The sequence below is a fragment of the Delphinapterus leucas genome, chromosome 6 (assembly GCF_059928025.1).
Source record: "Delphinapterus leucas isolate spDelLeu-1000000601 "Yukka" chromosome 6, BTC_Dleu_Yukka2, whole genome shotgun sequence".
In the NCBI taxonomy this organism is placed as follows: domain Eukaryota; kingdom Metazoa; phylum Chordata; class Mammalia; order Artiodactyla; family Monodontidae; genus Delphinapterus; species Delphinapterus leucas.
This window is the reverse complement of record NC_143134.1, coordinates 58,683,223-58,709,538: the sequence shown is the minus strand read 5'-3', so window position 1 is coordinate 58,709,538 and position 26,316 is coordinate 58,683,223. Positions and strand designations below refer to the sequence as shown.

The following is a 26,316-nucleotide window of genomic DNA, read 5'->3' as shown; positions in this document are numbered from 1 at the left end:
GCTTTTGAACTTTATGGAATCTATATGGTATGTCTTCTTTTGGTTCTTGCCTTATTTTATTCAGTGTTATGTGGAGTTCATTCATTTTTTTTGTTGTATATAGTATTTCATTGTCCAAATATATCACTATTTATCCATTCTATTGCTGAATTTTGGGTTGCTTCAGTTTGGATTTCTTGCAAATAATGTTGCAATGAATATTCTTGTAAATGTCTTCCACTGTACTGGTATGGACGTCTCTGTAATGAAATCCCTAGGGGGTAGAATTACTGCACCATAGACTATGTGTTTCTACAATTTTCGGTGATACTGCTATTTTCCGAAGTGTTGTACCCACCAACAGGCTGTAAACATTTTTACTGCTTCTCATCAACATTTGTTATGTTAGTCCTTCTTATCTCAGCCACTTTTGTTTGTATGTTGAGGTATATCATTGTGGGTTTAGTTTACATTGTGTGATTACTAATAAAGTGTTGAATAATACTTTCTTACTATTATTGACCATTTGGAATTCCTCTGTGAATTGCTTCCCCAACTCTGTGCCATTTACAAATGAGTTGTCTGTCTTTTTCTTATTCATCTGTAGGAGTTCTTACATATGCTACATATGAGCCTTATGTTGATTATATACACTGTAGATATCTTGCCCTACTCCATGCTATGCCTTTTCACCCTTTTTATTGGAATCTTTTTGGGAATAGAACATCATAATTCTATTGTGGTCAAATTTAACAATTTTTTTCCTGTATGAATAACACTTTTTATGTTCTCTGTAATTATTTTTTACCTACTTCAACTTAGATATTTTTTATACTACTTGTTATCTTTTTCTATTTTATCTGATTTACTGTTTTGATTTTTATGTCTGTCTGGCATTGATTTTTGCATGTGATGAATGATAGGGATTAAGTTTTACACTTGGCCCCACTGTTCAACAGCACCAACTTTGCTGTAAATTACACATGCATATACGTGCAGGTATGTCTCTAGACTTTTTCTTCTGTTCCATCAGTATATTTATCTATACCATACTGTCTCATTAAGGTTATTGTATAGTACCCTTGATTTATAATAGAGCAAGTCTCCCACCTTGTTTTCTTTCAAGAGTCTCTTCAGTATTCTTGGTCCTTGGCTCTTTAGAATCAGCTTCTCACAAACAATCCTTTGGGATTTTGATAGGGACTCTATAAATATAAATTTAATAATAAAACTATGAGAAGACTCTGAAAGGTGGAGAGGAGACACACTGGGTAGGGATCTCAGCACTGAAAGAAGAACATGGTTGGTGAGTTCTCTGGGTTTTCATTTTGCCTGACATATCCTGGCCTGGGTGCTGAAGAAACCTGCAACTTGGAAAGGCCAATTGGTTAGATGATAAAAGTCCCCTGTAAGACCCTGTTCTCTCTAGTCAAAGGATTAGGAAATGGACAGCCCAGTAAGATAGAAAACTTTTACACAATAACTGTACTACTCTAGCCGAACACTACAGAAAAAATTACAACCCTACAGCTACCCCCACCAGTAAAGATGTAGTGGGGAACCTACACTTTCACTCTCACCTGGCTATAAGAAGGCATCCCTCCTCCTTCTAACAGGGCCCAGTGAGGGGCCAATGGTAATGACTCCCTCAATTTATGTCATTAGAGACCACATGGGGAGCTGGACATCTACCTCTATCCAGCAATAAAGAGATGCCCCTTTTGTTTCCTAGCAGGGTTCCTCTAGATTTCAGAGGTGAAGTGCAGAAATTCGGACTTTCATTACCTCGCATATCTATAAAGCCTCCCACACCCTCTGCACTGTGTCAAGAGAGGCCAAGTTAGGAGCAGAAACAAAGTCCTGCTCCATTTCCCAACCAGGGTGGTATTAGCAGAGGTCTGTGGGGAGCCTGAACTTTCACCCCCACCAAGAGTAATGAAGTGCCCCTCCCCAACCAGGGTGTCAGCAGAGACTGGACTTCTATCCCCAACTGGCGGTAATGAGGTGGTCCTCCTTGCCCCATGAGTGTGGCATCAGAGGAAGCCTGCTAAAACAAAAGATTTAAATAAGATATGGAGTCTTGAAACATAATACCCAAAATGTCCAGGATATAACTGAAAATCACTCATTATACCTAGCAACCAGGAACACCTCAACTTGCATGAAAAAAAGGAAACAACAGAAGGTAACAGCAAGATGACATAGACAATCAGATTATATGACAGCACTTTAAAGTAGCTGTCATTAAAAATGCTTCAACAAGCATTTACAAACAGGTTTGAAACAAATGAAAAAATAGAACATCTCAAGAATGAAATAGAAATTCTCATCAATGAAATAGAATATATAAAAAAGAACCAAATGGGAAATTAACCAAAAAATAAGATAACTATTTTGTGTCTGCCCCACAGAGGATGTCATCATTCCCCACCACTCAATTTGATGTCAAGACTGGTGACACCAAACACCCACCAAGAGGGGAAGAAAGGTTTAATACTTACATGATGGAATAGAGAACTTAGAAGTGGCTCCACAAGTATGAAAAACAACTGATTTTTGAAAAGTGTGCAAAAGCAGTTCAATAGAGGAAGGATAGTCTTTTCAACAAATAGTGCTGGAACAATTGGAGATCCCTAGGCAAAAAAAAAATAAACCTATACCTAAACCTCACACCTTATGCAGAAATTAACTTGAAATAGCTCACAGATATAAGTGTAAAACAAATTATAAAACTTTCAGAAGGAACCATAAGAGAAAATCTCTGGGAGTTAAGACTTGCTGAAGAGTTTTTAGACATGTTATCAAAAGCATGATCCCTAAAAGAAAACATCAAATTTTGACTTCATCAAAAATTAAGAACTTTTGCTTTGTGAAAGACCCCATTAAGAGGATTAAAAAGACATACTACAGACTGGGAGGAAGTATTTATAAATCATATATTTGAGAAAGCACTGATGTCTTGAATATATAAGGATTTTGTTGAAGCTCAACAGTAGAAAATCAAACAATCCAAGGAGAAAACAGGCAAAAGACATGAACAGACATTTCACTGAAAAGAATAAATGTATGGCAAGTACGCACACATAAAGACATTCAACATCATTAACCATTAGGGAAATGCAGATTAAGACCCTGATGAGATACACATCTGTTAGAACACCTAAAATAAAAAATAGCGACAATACCAAGTGCTAACAAGGATGCAGAGAAACTGGATCTCTTATGCAGTGCTTGTGTGAATATAAAGTGGTATAGCACTCTGGGAAACAGTAGGCAGTTTCTTTAGAAAAAAAAATATTAATCATATGCTTACCATACAACCCAGCTCTCTCACTCTTGGACACTTACAGAAATGAAAATTTTTGTTTACCTAAAAAACTTGTACCTGAATGGTCATAACAGCTTTATTTTTAATAGCTAAAAACTGCAACAACCAAAATTTTCTTTAATAGCTGAATGGTTAATCAAACTATGATACATTGATACCATAGAATACTACTCAGCAATAAAAAAGGTACAGGCTATTGCTATATACAGTGCCCTAGCTTTGTGACTTCAAATTTCTCATCTGGAGCTGGGGCCTAGGCTTTCTTTCCTTTCCTCCTATATTCTGCTTTGGTATTTAAATTGAATTTCAAGGTCACAAGGGATTATGAGTTGTCCTATATTTTGTTAGCCACTTTGCTTGTCACTTGTCTCTCTGGATTCTTTTTTTTTTTCGCTGCACCACACGGCTTGTGGGATCTTAGTCCCTGAGATTGAACCTGGGCCCCCAGCAGTGAAAGCCTGGAATCATAACCACTGGACCGCCAGGGAAATCCCTCTGAATTCTTGCTTTACTTTATTTTTGGCCTCAGAATTTCCCTTAACACTTTGTCATGTTTAAAACATGCTTTAAGTGTGCTTCCTTCAAAAGTATAAGAATATTTCTGGATTTCTGATCAATAATAATACTGGAAATGGAAGCCTCTTTTTTATTTTAGGTCCAGTTAATTTGATATCAAGTCTGGTAACTAATATTGGTAATTTGATAGTTCTATTTTGGATCTTTTTATAGTGGTAGATACATGACCAGTGCATAATATTAACTGAATCTTAATAAGGGAATGAAACATTTAAAAATATATCTTATATACTGGTCCTGAAGACAAGTTCAAATGAGATATTTAATGAAACATAGTTCGTTTAAAGGAAAGTAATTCGTTTAAAGGAAAACCCTATCTTAGTTAGAAGTTTCTGGTATTTGTGTTAATAAATCAGTTCTATTACTTTAGGGCCATGCCTTATGTATAATATAGTATAGTTTATATATCTGTTGATATAAAATGTATGGCTCGTTGTCAAAGTAACATTTGGTCAAATTTATTTTTTCCTTCCATTTTTATATGTTCCTGAATTGGGTTGTTTGAAAAAAATTCCCTTTTTTAAAGAAATAGTTTTCTAGGTTGATATTTTTCCTGTTTCCCGGGCAATAAATTCTTAAACAAAACAACATATTTTATTATTAGGATTTATAATATTGTGAAACATATTCCTATTTAAGTTTTTGTTTTGGGAAAGCTTTTATAGATCGGTGAAACAGTTTGGAACAAAAGTCAACATGGCTTCATTTTATTTAGTCTCAGTGTGTTGGAATGTCATGAGGAAAAGATACAGATTCAAGGAAAGTTACTTTATTTTCATCAACATTATTTTAGCTTCATTTGTAAGAAGGGATTTGTCATTCTACAATGGAGAACAGTATTTGAGAAAAGGAACTAGATTCCCAGAGAATACATTATTAAATATAGTTATTTTATTTTTGCCACTTTTACTATTTTTACTCCTAGCTTTGTAAACTGTTCATAGGTTAAATTTCTACTACTTTTGGGTTCATTTTTGTATTTTTATCTTCTACCTGCTAGGTCAACGTTAGTGCACGTATTATGTTCATTTATGAGTTCTTGGCATCAATTATAGAATTTTATTGTCCAGACTTATTTTTTAACTCTGCACAAATATGTTTTTAAGTAAAGAAATATTGTATACTATGTTGGTTCACTTGAAATTGTTATTGAGTAATAATCTAATTTTTATGAAACTTTCAAATTTAGAATTATTTTCACAAGAATGCCAAAAAACCAACTTTTCAAAAGAAGAATAGTAATATTCAAAAGAGTTCACATACGACAGGTCCTACCAGAGGTAAGAATACATTCGAAATTAACAATGTCTTTTTAATTTAATGAGATTTTTTAAAAAATTATTAACATTCTTTTTGTATAGTTAACAGAGAAAACTGGAAAAATATAACGGCCCAGAAGTCAAATAGCAGTATTATTTTATTACGAGAACGTATAGTATCCTTGCAACAACAGAACAGTGTACTTTTGAATGCCAAAAAAGCAGCAGAACTGTCTATTAAAGAATATAAAGAAGTCAATGAAAAGCTCCTTCACCAGCAGCAAGTGTCTGATCAGCGGTTTCAAACAAGCAGACAGACAATAAAGGTAAAGGAAACGTTACAAATAAATTCCAGTAGACTATATTTTAAAAATGGATATTTTGTTTTACATGTGTTGTTTGGTTCATATTTGTGTTAGACATGTCTGAGTTTAAAAATTTCCCAGACACTGCTAACTGATGAAATGTTTAATATCTAGATTTCTTAAATAAGGTCTTATTAAGAAGAACTCCAAATCTTTTGACAAGTATTTTAGTAGAATTCCTTTTCCACTTAGTTTTTTTCTTTACCTTAACATTTTTATGTCATATTTATTCTGTTATATCTTAGATTTTAAAAGCAGGCTCCATAAATTCATTTAGCTCGCCCATTTGCCCATGTCTAAAACTTTCCATTTATCATTCTAAATCACATTATTAACTAGTAATTGCCCCAGCTCTTCTTTGCAAATACTAGTATAAAATGTGAAGATTTTAATATAAATATCTATATTAATGTGTTCCTATAACACATATATTTTTACTCAGGTGAGCTGAGTTTTCTGTAACAATTTTTAGACACAGTATACCTTACTGCTGGTTATCATAATTTAATCTTAAAGCAAATAAAAAAGAACAGATTATTCCTTAAGTCTCTATTCTTTTTAAAATTTTTTTATTGAAGTATAGTCGATTTACAATGTTGTGTTAATTTCTGCTGACAGCAAAGTGACTCAATTATACATATATATTCTTTTTCATATGCCTTTCTGTTATGGTTTTATCACAAGGAATTGAATGTAATCCCTGTGCTATACAGCAGGACCTTGTTTATCCATCCTGTATATAATAGTTTGCGTCTACTAATCCCAAATTCCCAATCCTTCCTTTCCCCACCCCTCCTCCCCCTTGGCAACCACAAGTTCTCTATGTCTCTGAGTCTCTTCTGTTTCATAGATATGTTCATTTGTGTTGTATTTTAGATTTCATATATAAGTGATATCATATGGTATTTGACTTTCTCTTTCTGACTTACTTCTCTTAGTATGAAAATCCCTAGGTCCAACTGTGTTGCTGCAAATGGCATTATTTCATTCTTTTTAATGGCTGAGTAATATTCCATTTTGTGTGTGTGTGTGTGTGTGTGTGTGTGTGTGTATACCACATCTTTATCCATTCATCTGTCAATGGACATTTAGGTTGTTTCCATGTCTTGGCTATTGTAAATAGTGCTGCTCTGAACATAGGGGTGCATGTATCTTTTTGAATTATAGTTTTGTCTGGGTATATCCTCAGGAGTGGGATTACTGGATCATATGGCAACTCCATTTTTAGTTTTTAGAGGAACCTCCATACTATTTTCCATAGTGGTTACAACAATGTACATTCCCACCATCAGTGTAAGAGGATTCCCTTTTCTCCACACCCTCTCCAGCATTTGTTATTTGTAAATTTTTAATGATGGCCATTCTGACTGGTGTGGGTTGGTACCTCACTGCAGTTTTGATTTTCATTTCTCTAATAATTAACAGTGATGAGCATCTTTTCTTGTGCCTATGAGCCATCTGTATGTCTTCTTTGGAGAAATGTCTACTTAGGTCTTCTGCCCTTTTTTGATTGAATTTTTCTTTGCTGTTGTTGTTATTGAATTGTATGATCTGTTTGTATATTTTGGAAATTAAGCTTCTGTTGGTCACACCATTTGCAAATATTTTCTCCCAGTTGGTAGGTTGTCTTTTAGTTTTGTTTATGGTTTCCTTTGCTGTGCAAAAGCTTGTAAGTTTGATTAGTTCCCAATATTATTGTTTATTTTTGCTTTTATTTCTGTTGCCTTGGGAGACTGCTTAAGTATCCATTCTTAAAGGTATTTGTGTGTATAAGGAATGATTTATTGTTTACACAAAAGTAATATTTTCATCGTTCTAGAAAATAAATTTTAAACCACTATCACACATAATTTTAAATTATAAATTCCCTACTTCCAATATCTAGTGGTTTGATTCAAGCAATGCTTAGAAATGTTTTACTTATAAAAGATTAGTGGTATAATAGTTGTACTAACAGGAACTGTGTTTGGCCTTTATTCCAAGAGTGGACTTATACCCAATCTTGACCCATGTTCCACACTTACACTGGAAGTTACTTTCTATGATCTGGTTTTTATAAATGTATTAACACTTGTTTTGTGACCTAACATATAGTAGATCTTGGAGAATGTTCCATTTGCACTTGATAAGAATTTGTATTTTGCTGTTGTTGGGTTGGGTGTTCTGTATATATCTCTTACATGTAGTTGGTTAATACTGATGTTCAACTCTTCTGTTGTTGCTGGTTTTCTGTTCAGTTTTGTCAATTATTGAGAGTGAGGTAAATGAAGTATCAATTATTGAGAGTGGGTAAAATCACCCACTATTATTATTTTTGGCAGTAACTTTAATGAAACATAATTCACATACCAGACAATTCTATCATTTAATTCAGTGGTTGTTACAATATGGACAAAGTTGTGCAACCATCACCAAAATCAATTTTAGAACATTTTCATAACGTCAGAAAGAGACCCTGAACCCTTTGCTTATCATCCTTCCATTTCCCCATCTCTCTGAGCCCTAGGCAATCACTAATCTACATTCTGTTTATTTGGATTTGCATATTCTAGACATTTAATATAGATGGAATCAACAATATCTGGCCTTTTGTGTCTGGCTTCTTTCACTTAGCATAATGTTTTCAAAGTTCATCCATGTTGTAGCATATATCACTATTAGTGTAAGGACTTTGAAAATTTACTCTTCCATAAAAACAATGGAAAAAAGGGCAAAAATTGTTGAGAATCAACATTTTCATAACACTGGGTACAGAACCAAGTCTTCTAAGCGTTAATGTAATATTCCTAAGGGAATTAATAGATGGTTCAAGGAAGTTACAGGTTTTCTAAGCTGAAAAGATGAATTCCTTATCTTTAAAAAGATTGAAGATCAAGCAGAGGTATTTTACATGAAAACTATAAAGCATTTTATAGAGACTCTGTGTGCATATTAGGGATCACTTACAATTCTTCAGTGAAACTCTGGAAATTAACCATACTTGCAAGGATCTAAGGAGTGTTTATTCAAGAAAAACAAATGTGTCTAGATAAGAACAGGAAACTTTGATGGAACAGGCATTTTAATTTGTCCCAGGTCAGCAATAGTCTTGGAAAAATAATAGTGCATGTTCCCCATGCATCCTGGCAGCTACCAGAAGAAGCAGAATGGAACTGGAGCTCCTTGTAAGCCTCATTCCCAATCAATTGTCATTATTTGCTCTATCCAGTGGTTCTCTGGAAGACCCCAGGCACTCTGATCTCATTCAGTGTGGACAGCTCTCTTCTCGGCAGGGAGGGGTTGGTGGATGGGGTTGTCAGCTACAGTACAGGCAAGTGTCTTAACTTCAGGTTGCCTGAGGGTGATGGATTCCAGTTTTCGTCAAACAATATATTAACCAAATAGCTTGAATGGGGAATGAGATGCCCATAAGAGTTTTGAAAGGCTCTGACATATTCTTGGGAATCTAGAGGACACATGCATTCATAGAGCCATGTGCATGCTCAGAAAAGAAATGAGAAAACCCAATCTCTTGCCTCTATCTTACCTTAAGACACCATATAAGAAGACAGTCAATGTTAAGGCAGTATTATTCATAGCAGCATTATTAATAATAGCCAAAAGGTAGAAACAACTGAAATGTCCGTTTGTTAGTGAGCGGATAAACAGATTGTGATATATTCATACAAGGAATATTATTAAATCACCAATATTAGTGAAATATTGACACACAATATAATATGAAAGAATCTTAATTTTTTCTTCTTTTTGGGTGCGTTGGGTCTTCGTTGCTGCACGCAGGCTATCTCTAGTTGTGGCTAGCAGGGGCTACTCTTCATTGTGGTGCACGGGCTTCTCATTACGGTGGCTTCTCGTTGCGGAGCACAGGCTCTAGGTGTGCAGGCTTCAGTAGTTGTGGGTCGTAGGCTCAGTAGTTGTGGGTCGTGGGCTCAGTAGTTGTGGCTCACGGGTTCTAGAGCACAGGCTCAGTAGTTGCGGCACTCAGGATTAGTAGCTCTGCAAGATATGGGATCTTCCTGGACCAGGGCTCAAACCCATGTCCCCTGCATTGGCAGGCAGACTCTTATTTTTTTTTTTCATATCTTTATTGGACTATAAATGCTTTACAATGTTGTGTTAGTTTCTGCTATACAACAGAGTGAATCAGTTATATGTATACATATATCCCCATATCCCCTCTTTCTTGAGCCTCCCTATCACACCCCTCTAGGTCATCACAAAGCATCAAGTTGATCTCCTTGTGCTATGCAGCAGCTTCCCTCTAGCCATCCATTTTACATTTGGTAATGTATATATGTCAGTGCTACTCTCTCACTTCATCCCAGCTTCCCCTTCCCACCCTGTGCCCTCAAGTCCATTCTCTACATCTGTATCTTTATTCCTGCCCTGCCACTAGGTTCATCAGTACCACTTTTTTCAATTCCATATATATGGGTTAGCATACGATATTTGTTTTTCTCTTTCTGACTTACTTCACTCTGTATGACAGATTCTAGGTCCATCCACCTCACTACCAAAAACTCAATTTCATTCCTTTCTATGGCTGAGTAATATTCCATTATATATATGTGCCACATCTTCTTTATCCATTCATCTATTGATGGACATTTAGGTTTCTTCCACGTACTGGCTACTGTAAATAGAGCTGCAGTGAATACTGTGGTACATGACTCTTTTTGAATTATGGTTTTCTCGGTGTATATGCCCAGTAGTGGGTTTGCTGGGTCATATGGTAGTTCTATTTTTAACTTTTAAGGAAACTCCATACTATTCTCCATACTGGCTGTATCAATTTAAATTCCCACCAACAGTGCAGGAGAGTACCCTTTTCTCCACACGCTCTCCAGCATTTATTGTTTGTAGATTTTTTGATGATGGCCATTCTGACCAGTGTGAGGTGATACTTCATTGTAGTTTTGATTTGCATTTCTCTAATGATTGGTGATACTGAGCATTCTTTCATGTGTTTATCGGTAATCTGTATATCTTCTTTGGAGAGATGTCTATTTAGGTCTTCTGCCCATTTTTGGATTGGGTTGTTTGTTTTCTTGAGCTGCATGAGCTGCTTGTATATATATATACAATATATTGTAAATATATATATATATATATATATTTTTTTTTTTTTGGATTGGGTTGTTTGTTTGTTTTTTTTTTTTTGGATTGGGTTGTTTGTTTTCTTGAGCTGCATGAGCTGCTTGTATATATATATACAATATATTGTAAATATATATATATATATATATTTTTTTTTTTTTTTGTGGTACGCGGGCCTCTCACTGTTGTGGCCTCTCCCGTTGTGGAGCACAGGCTCCGGACGCGCAGGCTCAGCGGCCATGGCTCATGGGCGCAGCTGCTCCGTGGCATGTGGGATCTTCCCGGACTGGGTCACGAACCCGTGTCCCCTGCATCGGCAGGCGGACTCTCAACCACTGCGCCACCAGGGAAGCCCACTGCTTGTATATTTTGGAGATGAATCCTTTGTCAGTTGCTTAATTTGCAAATATTTTCTCCCATTCTGAGGGTTGTCTTTTCGTCTTGTTCAAGGTTTCCTTTGCTGTGCAAAAGCTTTGAAGTTTCATTAGGTCCCATTTGTTTATTTTTGTTTTCATTTCCATTCCTCCAGGAGGTGGGTCAAAAAGGATCTTCCTGTGACTTATGTCATAGAGTGTTCTGCCTATGGTTTCCTCTAAGAGTTTTATAGTGTCTGGCCTTACATTTAGGTCTTTAATCCATTTTGAGTTTATTTTTGTGTATGGTGTTAGGGTGTGTTTTAATTTCATTCTTTTTGATTTGTCTATCCATTTATCCCAGAATCACTTATTAAAGAGGCTGTCTTTTCTCCACTGTGTATATTCCTGACTCCTTTATCAAAGATAAGGTGACCATATGTGCATGGGTTTACCTCTGGACTTTCTATCCTGTTCTATTGATCTATTTTTCTGTTTTTGTGCCAGTACCATACTGTCTTGATTAGTGTAGCTTTGTAGTATAGTCTGAAGTCAGGGAGCTGGATTCCTCCAGCTCCGTTTTTCTTACTCAAGATTGCTTTCGCTATGCAGGGTCTTTTGTGTTTCCATACAAATTGTAAAATTTCTAGTTCTAGTTCTGTGAAAATTGCCATTGGTAATTTGATAGGGATTGCATTGAACCTGTAGATTGCTTTGGGTAGTATAGTCGTTTTCACAGAATTGATTCTTCCAATCCAGGAGCGTGGTATATCTTTCCATCTCTTTATGTTATCTTTGATTTCTTTCATCAGTGTTTTATAGTGTTCTGAGTACCGGTCTTTTGCCTCATTAGGTAGGTTTTTTATTTTTTTGTTGCGATGGTAAATGGAATTGTTTCCTTAAATTCTCTTTCTGATCTTTCTTTGTTAGTGTATAGTGTTAGTGTATAGTGTAATGCAAGAAATTTCTGTGCGTTAATTTTGTATCCTGCTACTTTACCAAATTCATTGATTAGCTCTAGTAGTTTTCTGGTCACATCTTTGGGATTTTCTATGTATAGTATCATGTCACCAGCAAACAGTGACAGTTTTACTTCTTCTTTTCTGATTTGGTTTCCTTTTATTTCTTTTTCTTCTCTGATTGTAGTGGCTGAAAGTTCCAAAACTATGTTGAATAATAGTGGAAAGAGTGGGCAACCTTGTCTTGTTCCTGATCTTAGAAGAAATGCTTTCAGTTTTTTACCATTGACAATGACATTTGCTGTGGGTTTGTCATGTATACCTTTTATTATGTCGAGGGAGGTTCCCTCTGTGCCCAGTTTCTGGAGTGTTTTTATCATAATTGGGTGTTGAATTTTGTCAGAAACTTTTTCTACATCTATTGAGATGTTCATATGGTTTTTATTCTTTAATTTGTTAATATGGTGTATCACATTGATTGTTTTACGTTTATTGAAGAATCCTTGCATCCCTGGGATAATCCCACTGGATCATCGTGTATGATCCTTTTCATGTGTTGTTGGATTCTATTTGCTAGTATTTTATTGACTATTTTTGCATCTATGTTCATCATTGATATTGGTCTATAATTTTCTTTTTTTTGTAGTATCTTTGTCTAGTTTTGGTATCAGGGTGATGATGGCATCATAAAACGAGTTTGAGATTGTTCCTCCCTCTGCAATTTTTTGGAAGAGTTTGAGGAGGATAGGTGTTAACTCTTCTCTAAATGTTTGATAGAATTCACCTGTGAAGCCATCTGGTCCTGGACTTCTATTTGCTGGAAGATTTTTTTTTATGTTTTTTTTTTTCTTAACATCTTTATTGGAGTATAATTGCTTTACAACGTTGTGTTAATTTCTGCTTTATAACAAAGTGAATCAGCTATACATATACATATATCCCCATATCTTGCGTCTCCCTCCCACTCTCCCTATCCCACCCCTCTAGGTGGTCACGAAGTACCAAGTTGATCTTGCTGTGCTATGCAGCTGCTTCCCACTAGCTATCTGTTTTACATTTGGTAGTGTATATGTATCAGTGCTACTCTCTCACTTCGTCCCAGCTTACCCTTCCCTCTCCCTGTGTCCTCAAGTCCAGTCTCCATGTCTTTATTCCTGTCCTGCCCCTAGGTCCTTCAGAACCTTTTTTTTTTTTAGATTCCATATATATGTGTTAGCATATGATATTTGTTTTTCTATATCTGACTTATTTCACTCTGTATGACAGACTCTAGGTCCATCCACCTCACTACAAATAACTGAATTTCTTTTTATGGCTGAGTAATATTACTTTGTATATATGTGCCACATCTTCTTTATCTGTTCATCTGTTGATGGACACTTAGGTTGCTTCCATGTCCTGGCTACTGTAAATAGTGCTACAATGAACATTGTGGTACATGACTCTTTTTGCATTATGGTTTTCTCAGGGTATATGCCCAGTAGTGGGATTGCTGGGTCGTATGGTAGTTCTATTTTTAGTTTTTTAAGGAACCTCCGTACTGTTCTCCATAGTAGCTGTATCAGTTTACATTCCCACCAACAGTGCAAGAGGGTTCCATTTTCTCCACACCCTCTCTGCTGGAAGATTTTGTTTTCTATAAATGTATTTATTTTATTTATTGATTATTATTTTTGGCCTTGTTGTGTCTTCGTTGCTGCACGCGGGCTTTGTCCAGTTGCGGTGAACAGGGGCTACTCTTTTTGCAGTGCACAGGCTTCTCATTTTGGTGGCTTCTCTTGCTGTGCAGCACAGGCTCTAGGCGTGCAGGTTTCAGTAGTTGTGGCACACAGACTCTAGAGCACAGGCTCAGTAGTTGTGGCGCACAGGCTTAGTTGCTCTGCAGCATGTGGGATCTTCCCGGACCAGGGATCGAACCCATGTCCCCTGCATTGGCAGGCGTTTTCTTAACCACTGTGCCACCAGGGAAGCCCTGGAAGATTTTTAGTTACAGTTTCAATTTCATTACCTGTGATTGGTCTGTTTATATTTTCTAATTTTTCCTTGTTCAGTCTTGGAAAGTTGTACTTTTCCAAGAATTTGTCCCTTTCTTCCAGGTTGTCCATTTTATTGGCATATAGTTGCTTGTAGTAGTCTCTTATGATCTTTTATATTTCTGCGGTGTCAGTTGTAATATCTCCTTTTTCATTTCTAATTTCATTGATTTGAGTCCTCTCCCTTTTTTTCTTGATGAGTCTGGCTAAAGCTTTATCAATTTTGTCTGTCTTCTCAAAGAACCAAATTTTAGTTTTATTGATCTTTGCTATCATTTTCTTCTTTTGTATTTCATTTCTTTCTACTCTGATCTTTATGATTTCTTTCCTTCTCCTAACTTTGGGTTTTCCTTGTTTTTCTTTTTCTAGTTGCTTTACATGTAAGGTTACATTGTTTATTTGAGATTTTTCTTGTTTCTTGAGGTGAACTTGAAATCCTATGTACTTCCCTCTTAGAACTCCTTTTGCCACTTCCCATAGGTTTTGGATTGTCGTGTTTTCATTGTCATTTGTTTCTCAGTATTTTTTTATTTCTTCTTTGATATTTTCAGTGATCTCTTGCTTATTTAGCAGTGCACTGTTTAGCCTCCATGGATTTGTGTTTTTTACTGTTTTTTTTCCTGTAATTGATTTCTAGTCTCATTGCGTTGTGGTCAGAAAAGATGCTTGATAATATTTAGTTTTCTTAAATTTTCCAAGGCTTGATTTGTGACCCAATATGTGGTCTATTCTGGAGAATGTTCCATGTGCACTTGAGAAGAAAGTATATTCTTTCACTTTTGGGTGGAATGTCCTAAAAATATCAATTAAGTCTGTCTGGTCTGTTGTGTCATTTAAAGCTTGTGTTTCCTTATATTTTTTCATTTTGGATGATCTGTCCATGTTGAAAGTGGGGTGTTAAATACTGTGATTGTGTTACTGTCAATTCCCCTTTTTATGGCTGTTAGCATTTGCCTTGTGTATTGTGGTGCTCCAATGTTGGGTGCATAAATATTTAAAATTGTTATATCTTCTTCTTGGATTGATCCCTTGATCATTCTGTAGTGTCCTTCTTTGTCTCTTGTAATAGTCTTTATTTTAAAGTCTAATTTGTCTGATATGAGAATTGCTACTCCAGCTTTCTTTTGATTTCCATTTGTAGGGAACATCTTTTTCCATGCCCACACTTTCAGTCTGTACATGTCCCTAGGTCTGAAGTGGGTCTTTTGTAGGCAGCATATATACGGGCCTTGTTTTTCTATCCATTCAGCCAGTCTGTGTCTTTTGGTTGGAGCATTTAATCCATTTACATTTAAGGTAATTATCAACATGTATGTTCCTACTACCATTTTCTTAATTGTTTTGGGTTTGTAGTTGTATGTCTTTTCCTTCTCTGGTGTTTCATGCCTACAGAAGTACCTTTAGCATTTGTTGTAATGCTGGTTTTGTGGTACTGAATTCTCTTAACTTTTGCTTGTCTGTAAAGGTTTTAATTTCTCCATTGAATCTGAATGAGATTCCTGCTGGGTAGAGTAATCTTGGTTGTAGTTTTTTCCCTTTCATCACTTCAAATATGTCCTGCCACTCCCTTCTGGCTTGCAGAGTTTCTGCTGAAAGATCAGCTGTTAACCTTATGGGGATTCCTTTTTATGTTATTTGTTGCTTTTCCCTTGCTGCTTTCAATATTTTTTCTTTGTATTTAAGTTTTGATTGTTTGATTAATATGTGCCTTGGCGTGTTTCTCCTTGGATTTATCCTGTATGGGACTTTGTGCTTCCTGGAGTTGATTGACAATTTCCTTTCCCGTATGAGGGAAGTTTTCAATATAATTTCTTGAAATATTTTCTCAGTCCCTTTCTTTTTCTCTTCTTCTGAGCCCCCTATAATTCAAATGTTGGTGCACTTGATATTGTCCCAGAGGTCTCTGAGACTGTTCTCAATTCTTTTCATTCTTTTCTCTATATTCTGCTCTGTGGTAGTTATTTCCACTATTTTGTCTTCCAGGTCCCTTATCCTTTCTTCTGCCTCAGTTATTCTGCTACTGATTCCTTCTAGAGAATTTTTAATTTCATTTACTGTGCTGTTCATCCTTGTTTGTTTGCTCTTTAGTTCTTCTAGGTCCTTGTTAAATGTTTCTTTTATTTTCTCCATTATATTTCCAAGATTTTGGATCATCTTTACTATCATTACTCTGAATTGTATTTCAGGTAGACTGCCTATTTCCTCTTCATTTGTTTGGTCTGGTGGGTTTTACCTTGCTCCGTCAGCTGTTGTGTATTTCTCTGTCTTTTCATTTTGCTTAACTTACTGTGTTTGGGGTCTCCTTTTCACAGGCTGCAAGTTCGTAGTTCCTGTTGTTTTTGGTGTGTCCTCCCACTGGGTAAGTTTGGTTCAGTGGGTTGTGTAGGCTTCCTTTTGGAGGGATCTGGTGCCTGTGTTCTGATGAATGAGGCTGGATCTTATCTTTCTGGTGTGCAGGACTGCGTCTGGTGGTGTGTTTTGAGGTGTCTTTGACCTTACTATGATTTTAGGCAGCCTGTCTGCTAATGGGTGGGGTTGTGTTCCTTTCTTGCTAGTTGTTTGGCATGGGGTGTCCAGCACTGGAGCTTGCTGGTCGGTGAGTGGAGCTGGGTCTTAGCGTTGAGATGGAGATCTATGGGAGAACTCTCACCTATTGATGTTATGAGGGGCCGGGAAGTCTCTGGTGGACAGATGTCATGAACTCAGCTCTCCCACCTCAGAGGCTCAGGCCTGACACCAGCCCGGAGCACCAAGACCCTGTCAGCGACATGGCCAGGTACATGGGGAGTTCTTGCCTTTTGGAAATTCTGAGGTCTTCTGCCTGTGTTCCGTAGGTGTTCTGTAGGAGTTGTTCCACATGTAGATGTATTTTTGATGTATTTATGGGGAGGAAGGTGATCTCCACGTCTTACTCCTCTGCCACCTTGAAGATCCTTCAGATGGATGAACCTCCTTCAGAGATTCAATGCTTACAACTTTATATCCTCCAAATTCAGCAAAAATCACTTTCAATGGAAACCCACTGTACAATTGCTTAGGATTATTTTCTGTTGTCTGAACCTCTTCTTGTGCAAGTCTTCTGGGACTGCTGCACAGAGCCTACTTCCATCTAAGCCGAAAGCCCATTCTAGACTCTTTTGTGACTCACATTGCAGGCCTCTGACTTCTCAACCATCCTTCCTCACAAACTATCCATCCACCCTTTAAAACTCTTCCATCCACAAGCCCCAAGAGAAGAGGATTCGTACAGGCAGGAAGTGCACCTTCTAAAGTAGTTTTACCCGTCTGCCCTCCAAGTCCATCTCTACAGCCCTCATGTCTGCCAGGCACTCCCCAGAGCTAAATAAGGGAAAAGGCACCGCTTGAGGGCCAACGGCCTAGTCAACCAGCTGCCTGGACCGTGGGGAGGAGAGTCTTGATGAATTCTTGATTCCCCTGCCCCCTGAATCAGATACAGCTAAATTCTGCAACAGCAGGTTTTTCTTCTCAGAAACTTTTTTGGTAACATCCATCTGAAACAAAGCAGGTTCATTTTAGGATTTGAGTTTTCAAGTTTGCTTCGTCTCTTGTCCAAATACATAAACCAATTAATCTTAAATAAGTTTAATCTATCCCCAAATAAAGGACTTTTGCCAAGTGTCAGAATCTGGCATTAAAAACCACAGAGCATAACCTAGTCAACAAATACTTTGGGTCTTTAGGTTAATTTAGCAAATAAACATTGAACATGATAACTACTAAGTCTGAAGTAAACCATATAATTTTGTATATTGTGGATCTCCAAAACACCATTTTCGTCTACAGAGATTTATATGGTTACTATTGTATCCTAAACTTATATTTGTCTTTGCTTTATATTTATTTACATAACAGCCTTTATTAAAAAGATTGAAGGTGTTTATAGTTCAGGACCCATTTTTTTTCTGTCAGGAATTGTAGAATTTTAAATAGCCTCATTTCCATTTTTATGATCTGTGTTCATGCCTCGTAATAATGAAGTCGAAAACTAGTACTCTTTTATTGTACTTCATTGTTAATCTCCAGAGTTTTCTTTTATCTTACCCCAATAGCTTGTGTAGTACACATTCCTTGTAGGGTATTCAGTTTATATATGTCAGATTCTCTAGGGCCATGGCTTTTGCCAGATGAAGCACTTTTGATTTTGAGGCTGATGAAACACAGTGCTATTATTGATCTGTGCATGACATAGCCTGTCTCTCTCCTAGCAGAGTGTAGCAACATTTATCCAGGAATTTGTGAAATGTCACTCGGATCATGTTCGAAAGGTAAACTGTGCAAAAACCAGGATCCGAGCTGACAATCCATGTGGAATTGGACGTGACCGTCTTATTCCTACGTCCTATCTTCTAGATGAACCAAGTGATATTTGTTACAAAATGTCTGTGCCTTTTATTAGACTTTGTTAGGAACTATTATTATCACTCAGAACACAATGTACTGTAAAATCATACTCCCTATACTGTTTTCAGATTCACTTGTGATCTTACCACAGAAAATATTAAGAAAATGTGACCTGAAAACATCACTTAGAAATTTAGTCTCTGTTTATAATGAACCAGTGTTATAATATACTGCACAGTCTTATATTCCTAGTAGTGTTTTCACTTTGTATCAATATACTTTTAGGAAAGTATCTCTCATTAAAGTATCAACATAACTGGAAATGACAAATTATAACATTTTTCTCACTATGGGATTATTATGATTTTTAAATATGCATATATTTTAGTGTTTGATTTTAAATGCCTAAAATATTGGTTTGCACATGGATAGTTATGTATGTTTATATTGGTTATAATTCAATTTAGTTTAATGCACCAAATACATGTAAGACTCTCTAATAATGGGATATTCAATAATGAATTAAACATGATCCTTGTCCCCTGTATAAGATACATTAGGGAAGTTGGACATGTGTACCATTGTACAAGGAAGCTCTTATATCTATAGCATGTATGTAATATATACCATGGACATGTAGTGGACAAAGACAGATTGTTATTCATTGATGTCATTATTTAGTAAGGCTTTTGAAGGTGATGGCATTTGGGCTTAGACTTAAAATTTGATTTGATTTTGAAAGGTTTGTGTGTAGAACAAAATCATTAGAAGAAAGAAAGCTTGGAAAAGCATCAAGGTGAGACAGTAGATTGTTGAGACTAATGAGTAATCCAATATATCTGTGGTTTTCAACCCTAGCTGCATGCTGTCCTCACCTGGGGAGTTTTAAAAATACCTATGCCCAGGTCTTATGCTAGACCAATTAAATTAAAATAACTGGGGTGGTCCCTGCACCTTGCTAGTTTTTGAAAGCTCTCAGATGCTTCTGATATACAGTGAGGACTGATACTAAAGTTCAAGAGAACAGAAATTCAATGCAAGTAGCTAGGTAAGAGATAGTTTAAATATCAAGGCAAAAGATGATAAGTATTTAGACAATACTAATAGAAGCAGAAAAAGTTAGAAAAAAAGCAGGAGATTTTGTATTGGTTTAACACACAGAGTTTGATGACCAATCATATAGGGAAAGGTTTAAAAAGTTAAGTCTTTAAGGTACCAGTGAGGATTCTAATTAAAGTGAACAGAAAGTTGATGATAGAATATATTTGACAGTATAATATACGAATTATTGTGGGGTAGTGGGAACCTTATATGAAAACATACCAAGAAAGTTGGATTAAAATATAACAATTATTCTTATAAATGCACACCAGAATTTGCCAAAAAATAAATGTAAAACCCTAGAGGCTAAAAATCATATTGACAGCTTACCATTGTAGCCAAGTGCAATTTGTCACTGAAATGAAGATATCAAGTGAGCAGTAGGATAACTGAGTATAAAATTTAGAGGAGAGAGCTGGGCTGGAGGTATGAATTTTGGAGTTAGGAGTATTTAGATTATATTTAAAAACATGAGGCTGGATGGGATCACCTAGGGAATGAAGGCAAATAGGAAAAAAAAGAGGTACCAGGTCTGAGCCCTGGGGCCTCCAACCCTTAGAGTTTGGGCAGATGAGGAAGGTCCAGAAAAGGAGAGGCCAGTTAACTAGAAAGAAAACCAAGAGAAAAGAGTATTGAAGAAGCCAAATGATGAAAATATTTTGAGACGTGAACAACCATCTGTCAAATGCTGCTGATTAGGATGAGTTCATGAGAAGAACTGAGAAATGACAAGAGAAGGAGAATAATTGAAGAATGTAATTAAATGTGCATGTATTTTAGTTATTTCAATGAGTTTTGCTATTAAGGGAATCAGAAAGCTTCTAAAATATAAACATTTAATAACTTAGGTTCAAAATAAGTAATGTAAAAATTGATAACTTCAGCACTTTTAAGATAAAGCTGAAAAAAAGTCATTAAGGATATACATTATTTGAAGAAAGCAATAAAAAGTCTTGCTGTAAATATTTACCAAAAATGGTCACATTGCTAGGCCAAAACACAGCTCTCCACAAATTTCAAAAATTTTGTATCATATTAAAAATATTGCCTAACACAAGTGAAATTAGAAATCAATTTAAAAAGTTAAGTTTAAAAATTCTGATGCAAACTTATAGAGACATTTCTGAATAACTAATGGGTCAAAGAAGAAGATAAAATGAAAGTTGAGAACATACTTCATACTAAATGATAATGAAACAATACATATCAAAACTTATAGAATGCAGGCAAACTGCTACCTATATGGAAATGTATACCTTTAAATACTTATACTAAAACTACAGAAAAGCTAAACTTTGATCAGCTAACCATTCAATTTAAGAATGAGGAATTGAACAAACCCAAGGAAAATAGAAGGAAATATTAACATAAGGGTAAAAGTTGATATTGTAGAAAGCAAAGATGCAGTAGACATGATCAAGAAAAACCAAAGTTGGATCACTGAAACTAATAAATTGACGAACAATAACCCGTGTTGATGAGGATGTAAATGAATTGGAACTTTTATACATTGCTGATGGGAATGTAAAATGGAACAGCTATTTTGGAAAACAGTTTGGCAGTTCCTCAAAAGGTAAAATGTAGAATTACCGTATTACCCAGCAATTTCATTCCTAGATATATACCCAAGAGAAGTGAAAACATAAGTTCACACAAAAATGTGTACATGAATGTTTATAGTAGCATTATTCATAATAGCCCAAAAGTGGAAACAACCCAAATGCACATCAACTGATGAATAGAGAAACAAAATATCCGTACAGTGGATTATTGCTCTGCAATACAAAGGATTGAAGTAGTGACACATGCTGCAACATGAATGATGAACTTTGAAAACATGCTAAATGGAAGAAATAGTCACAGAAGACCACATATAGTAATATTTCATGTATGAAATGTCCAGAAGAGGCAAAATCTATAGAGACAGAATTTAGGTTAGTGATTGTGTAGGCCCCGGGATGGGAGAGGAGTGTCTGTTAATGGGCATGAGGTTTCTTTCTGGTATGGATGATGGAAATGTTCTAAAATTAGTCTGTGGTGACAGTTGCACAAGTCCATAAACATACTAAAAGTCATTCAGTCATACACTTAAAAAAATGGGTGAATTTTATGGTATGTAAACTATACCTTAATAAAGTTCTTAATAAAAGAAGTAATACTATATTATGAACACTTAGGTGAAATTGAAATTTGAGTTTCACATTTAAGTTCTACCAGGCATACACAGTTTTCCAAAGAGTAGAAAAAGTAGAAACAAATTCCTTCTAATTTTATGAGGGTAATGTAACTTTGACAATACAAGATAAAAAAATGTTAGAAATGGAAATTAATGTGAACATAGTTGTAACACTGATTTCCAAACCCTTGGTAAATCTAATCAGACAATGTATTTTAAAAAGTCATGAATAAGCCAGGAAATCCCAGAAATAAAAAGTTTGATTAGAAAATTTATCCATGTGATTTACCACCATAACAAAGAAAGGAAGAAAATATGTTAAACATGCAGAAAATCTGGGGTAACATCAACAAGATGGAAGAATAGGAAGCACCAGACCTTCTTTTTCCCACAGAGACACCATTTCAACAACAATACTCGGACCAGTTCCTTTTGTGAGAAATCCAGAAACCAGCCAAGAGGCACCTGCACCCCTGACAAGTACACAACCAGCTGCACTGCAGTTGCTTGGGAAATTTGTGGCACTGTCTTGGCAGAGTCCTACCCTCTGGCACACCACCTTGTGATCTGGGGGAAACTCCCAGTTCCCAGCTTCTCCCCAGGGAGGGAAAAAGTATACTGGACCTTAAGCCTGCCTGGAGGATGGGCTTCTTTCTCACCTGTCTCTGCTGATGGGACCTGCCGTACTCTAGATACCTGGGGGCCACTGAGAACCAAAAAAAGCTGTATGGCATGCTGCTGTTCCAGAGGACCCGTGGCACAGCAGACAGAAGGTGATATAGCTTGGTGGCCTCTCCCTCAGAGAGAAGAAGAATGGAGTGTGTGTCCAGAATTCTGGCTTTTCAGGAGCTGCCTGAGGGACGAGTATCTATTTAGCCCAGCTTGGGGCACTGAAGGAACTGGACATACTCTAGGTAGATGTCTGGGTGCTGCTGAGAGCAAAAAGAGCTATGTGGCATGCTACTATTTCTGAGGACCCCAGTACAGAAGACAGCAGAGGGAGCAAGAGTTTATCAGCTCCTGAAGAAAAAAAAAAGGAAATACCTCTAATTAGAAATCTACACACAGAAGTTTAGGAGAAGTCACATCCACAGAAAAGATTTGAGTGTTCCCAGAATCTCTAGCTGGACTGACTGATGAAGCTCTTTCCTTATGCAAAGCCAATCCATAAAGACCAGAAGAGGTAGATATTTCTTCAAGTTCATGGATAACAACAGAAAGTTACAAGGAACACAAGGAGACAGTAAAATGGCCCAATCAGAGGAACAAAATAAATCTCTAGAAATCTACCCTAAAGAAACAGGCATATTAGTTATCTGAAAAAGAATTTAAGATAACCATCATAAAGATGTTCAGTGAGCTCAAAAAATGATTCTTGGACAAAATGAGAATTTCAACAAGAGATAGAAAATGTAAAAAAGAAACAAATTTTGGAACTGAAGAATATAATAATTGATCTGAAAATTCACTAGAAGGTTCAACATCAGACTTTATCAAGCAGAAAATAGAATCAGTGGAATAAAAGACAGGTCATTTGAAATTATCCAGGCACAGGAGTAAAAAGAAAAAAGAATGGAAAAGAGTAAAGAAAGCCTAAGGAGCTTATGGGATATATCAAGTGGACTAATACTGTGGGAGTCTCAGAAGGAGAAGAGAGAGGGAAAGGGGCAGAAAGCTTATCTAAAGAAATAATGGCCAGAAGAAAAATCTGCCAACCAACATATTATATCTGGCAAAATAGCCCTTCAAAAATGAAGGAAAGGGCTTCCCTGGTGGTGCAGTGGTTGAGAGTCCGCCTGCCGATGCAGGGGACACGGGGTCGTGCCCCAGTCTGGGAAGATCCCACATGCCGCGGAGCGGCTGGGCCCGTGAGCCATGGCCACTGAGCCTGCGGGTCTGGAGCCTGTGCTCTGCAACGGGAGAGGCCACAACAGTGAGAGGCCCATGTACCGCAAAGAAAAAAAAAAGGAAAAATATTGGGAGATGGGGATTGACATATATACACTAATATGTATAAAATAGATAACTAATAAGAACCTGCTGTATAAAATAAATAAAATAAAATGAAGGACAAATAAAGACTTTCCCAGATAAACAAAGGCTGAGGGAGTTTATCACCACTAGATCTGTCCTACAAGAAATGCTTAAAGGAGCCCTTCAAGTTGAAACAAAAAGATGCTAAACAGCAACATGAAAACATATGAAATTATGAAGCTCACTTGGTAAAGGAAAATATATAGACTATATAGATGAATACAGAATATTGTGATACTATAATGATAGTGTGGAATCATTTTTAGTGTTGGCATAGAGGTTAAAAGACAAATGTATGTAAAAAACTATAACTGTAAAATTATGTTAATGGGCAGACAATATGAAAAGATGTAATTCGTGGGCTTCCCTGGTGGCGCAGTGGTTGAGTCTGCCTGCAGATGCAGGGGACACGGGTTCGTGCCCTGGTCCGGGAAGATCCCACATGCCGCAGAGCGGCTGGGCCCATGAGCCATGGCTGCTGAGCCTGAGCATCTGGAGCCTGTGCTCTGCAACGGGAGAGGCCATAACAGTGAGAGGCCCACGTACCACACAAAAACAAAACAAAACAAAACAAAAAAAAGATGTAATTTGTAACATCAATAACATAAAATGTTTGGGAAGGAGCAGTAAAAGTGTAGAATGTTGTATTTAATTGAAGTCAAGTTGTTATCAGCTTAAAATAGTTTGTTATAACTATATGATGTTTTATGTAAGCCCCATGGTAACCACAAAGACTATACCTATAGAAGATACACCAAAAGAAATGAGACAGAATCAAAGCATGCCACTACAAAAATAACAAAATACAAAAGAAGATAGGAAGAGAGGAAAATAAAAACAAAAGAGCTATTAGATAGACAGAAAACAACAGAATGGCAATAGTAAGTCCTTTCTTATCAATTATGACTTTTAAGTCCTTTCTTATCAATTTAACTGAATTTACATTTACTCCCCAATCAAAAGACAAAGAGTGGCTAAATGGATTTTAAAAAAAGCAAGATCCAACTGTACTAAACTCATAAATTTGTTAAGGTAGATCTCATGTTATATGATTTTTACCACAATGAAAAAAATTACAGATAATTTTTTGATACAATTAAATACCTGTTCATGATAAAATTCTCTTAGTAAACTAGAAATAGCTGAGAACTTTCTTACTGTGTTAAGTATATACCAAAACCTTGAAACAATCATCATACTTAATGGTGGGAGTTAGAAGCATTCTTTTTAAAACCAGGAAGAAGACATTTATACCTACCATGACTGCTTGTCTTAGACATTGTGCAGGAGGGCACATGACTGCTTGTCTTAGACATTGTGCTGGAGGGCACAGGCAACACACTAAGATAAGAAAAAGAAGTGAAAGTTAAAACTATTAGAAATGAAGAAACAAAACTGTCATTAGTTCCAAGCACTATGCTTGTCTGTACAGAATCTCAAGACAAATTACTAATAGATTTCAGCAAGATTGCTAGATATAAAATCAATATATGCTACGATGAGATTTCTATTCACCAGCCTTCAACAAATGTGCTATTTTTAAAAAGAAATATTATTTAAGTTATAGCAGGAATTATATGGTATCCAGTTATGGAAGATGGAACCCAAATTCAGAGATGTTAAAATGTGAAGAAGGAATGTCTTAAAAGCACTATATGTCTTTTGGAAATACACACATATGTATTAAAAGTATAAGGAAATAACAGGGAATGATAAACACCAAAATGTTCAGGATAGTGATTATATCTGGTCAGTCAGAGGGGATAGGATCGTGGCCTTCAATTCTATTAGTAATACATTGTCTTTGTTGAGTGATTGATAAAGGGACATTTGTTATATATATATTTTTATTTATGTATTACATATTTGAAATATTTCATAAAAAATAAAAAAAGAAACCTATTGATGTCATTATCCCAGAGAAAGATGCTGGGAGTGGAACAAATCTTTGCAGCAAGACAAAAGGTTTGTGGGAGTATAAGCAGACGTGGAGTCAGAGAAGGAGAAGGTGGGAGAGTGTTGTAACAGAAACAAGGGAGGGAATGTTTCCAGTAAGAAAAAGGAGAAGAGTTGGTCAATGGTGTCAGATGCCATAGAGGAATAGAAAATAGGACAACTGAGAAGAGGTTTTTGGACATGTTTTTAGATGGCTTTATTAGCAGGACTCTTGATAGCAAGTGACAGAAACTGAACTCTAAATAAGGAGAAAAAAAAAAGCTCACAAAATCAAAGGATAAACTGAAGAGAATAGACTTGGGAAGAATAGCATTAACTAGAACCAGACACTAATGTCTTTAAAGGTTTCTCTTTATCTCATGTGTCTTCCTCTTAGACCAGCTGTCTTCATATGGCTCTGGCCTTGGGTACCAGCCATGTGGTAACATCCTTAGAGCTTAGACACCAGAGAGGAAAGCGATTTTTCTTTCTCATCTTTCAGTCTTCCTTTGATTTACATAGTTTATAAATTTCTGGGACCACAGGAAAAAATGCTTTGTTTATATGTAATTTTTAGTTAGGATTTAGATTCATTTCATTATATGCATATTTTTCATCTACATGAATAATTGGCAGGAAATTTGAAAGTCATGCAGGAAACAAGGTAGTTTCTGTTGGGCAGGACTGATACAGACTTTGCAGTACATCTAGTGTTCCTGGCTCTCATCCATTTCAGTGCTGGCACTGAAAAGCGCCCTC

General features: G+C 36.3%; 1 protein-coding gene across 2 annotated transcripts in view; it reads left to right on the top strand.

The window, feature by feature from the left end:
- Positions 1-26,316, top strand: part of CNTLN (centlein) — a 334,860-nt gene that overhangs the window by 242,398 nt on the left and 66,146 nt on the right. For both annotated transcript variants that reach the window (XM_022573778.2, XM_022573774.2), the window contains exons 17-18: positions 5,073-5,163; positions 5,245-5,468. In XM_022573778.2, coding sequence (XP_022429486.2) covers positions 5,073-5,163; positions 5,245-5,468 — 315 coding nt within the window. The remainder of the gene's footprint in view (positions 1-5,072; positions 5,164-5,244; positions 5,469-26,316) is intronic.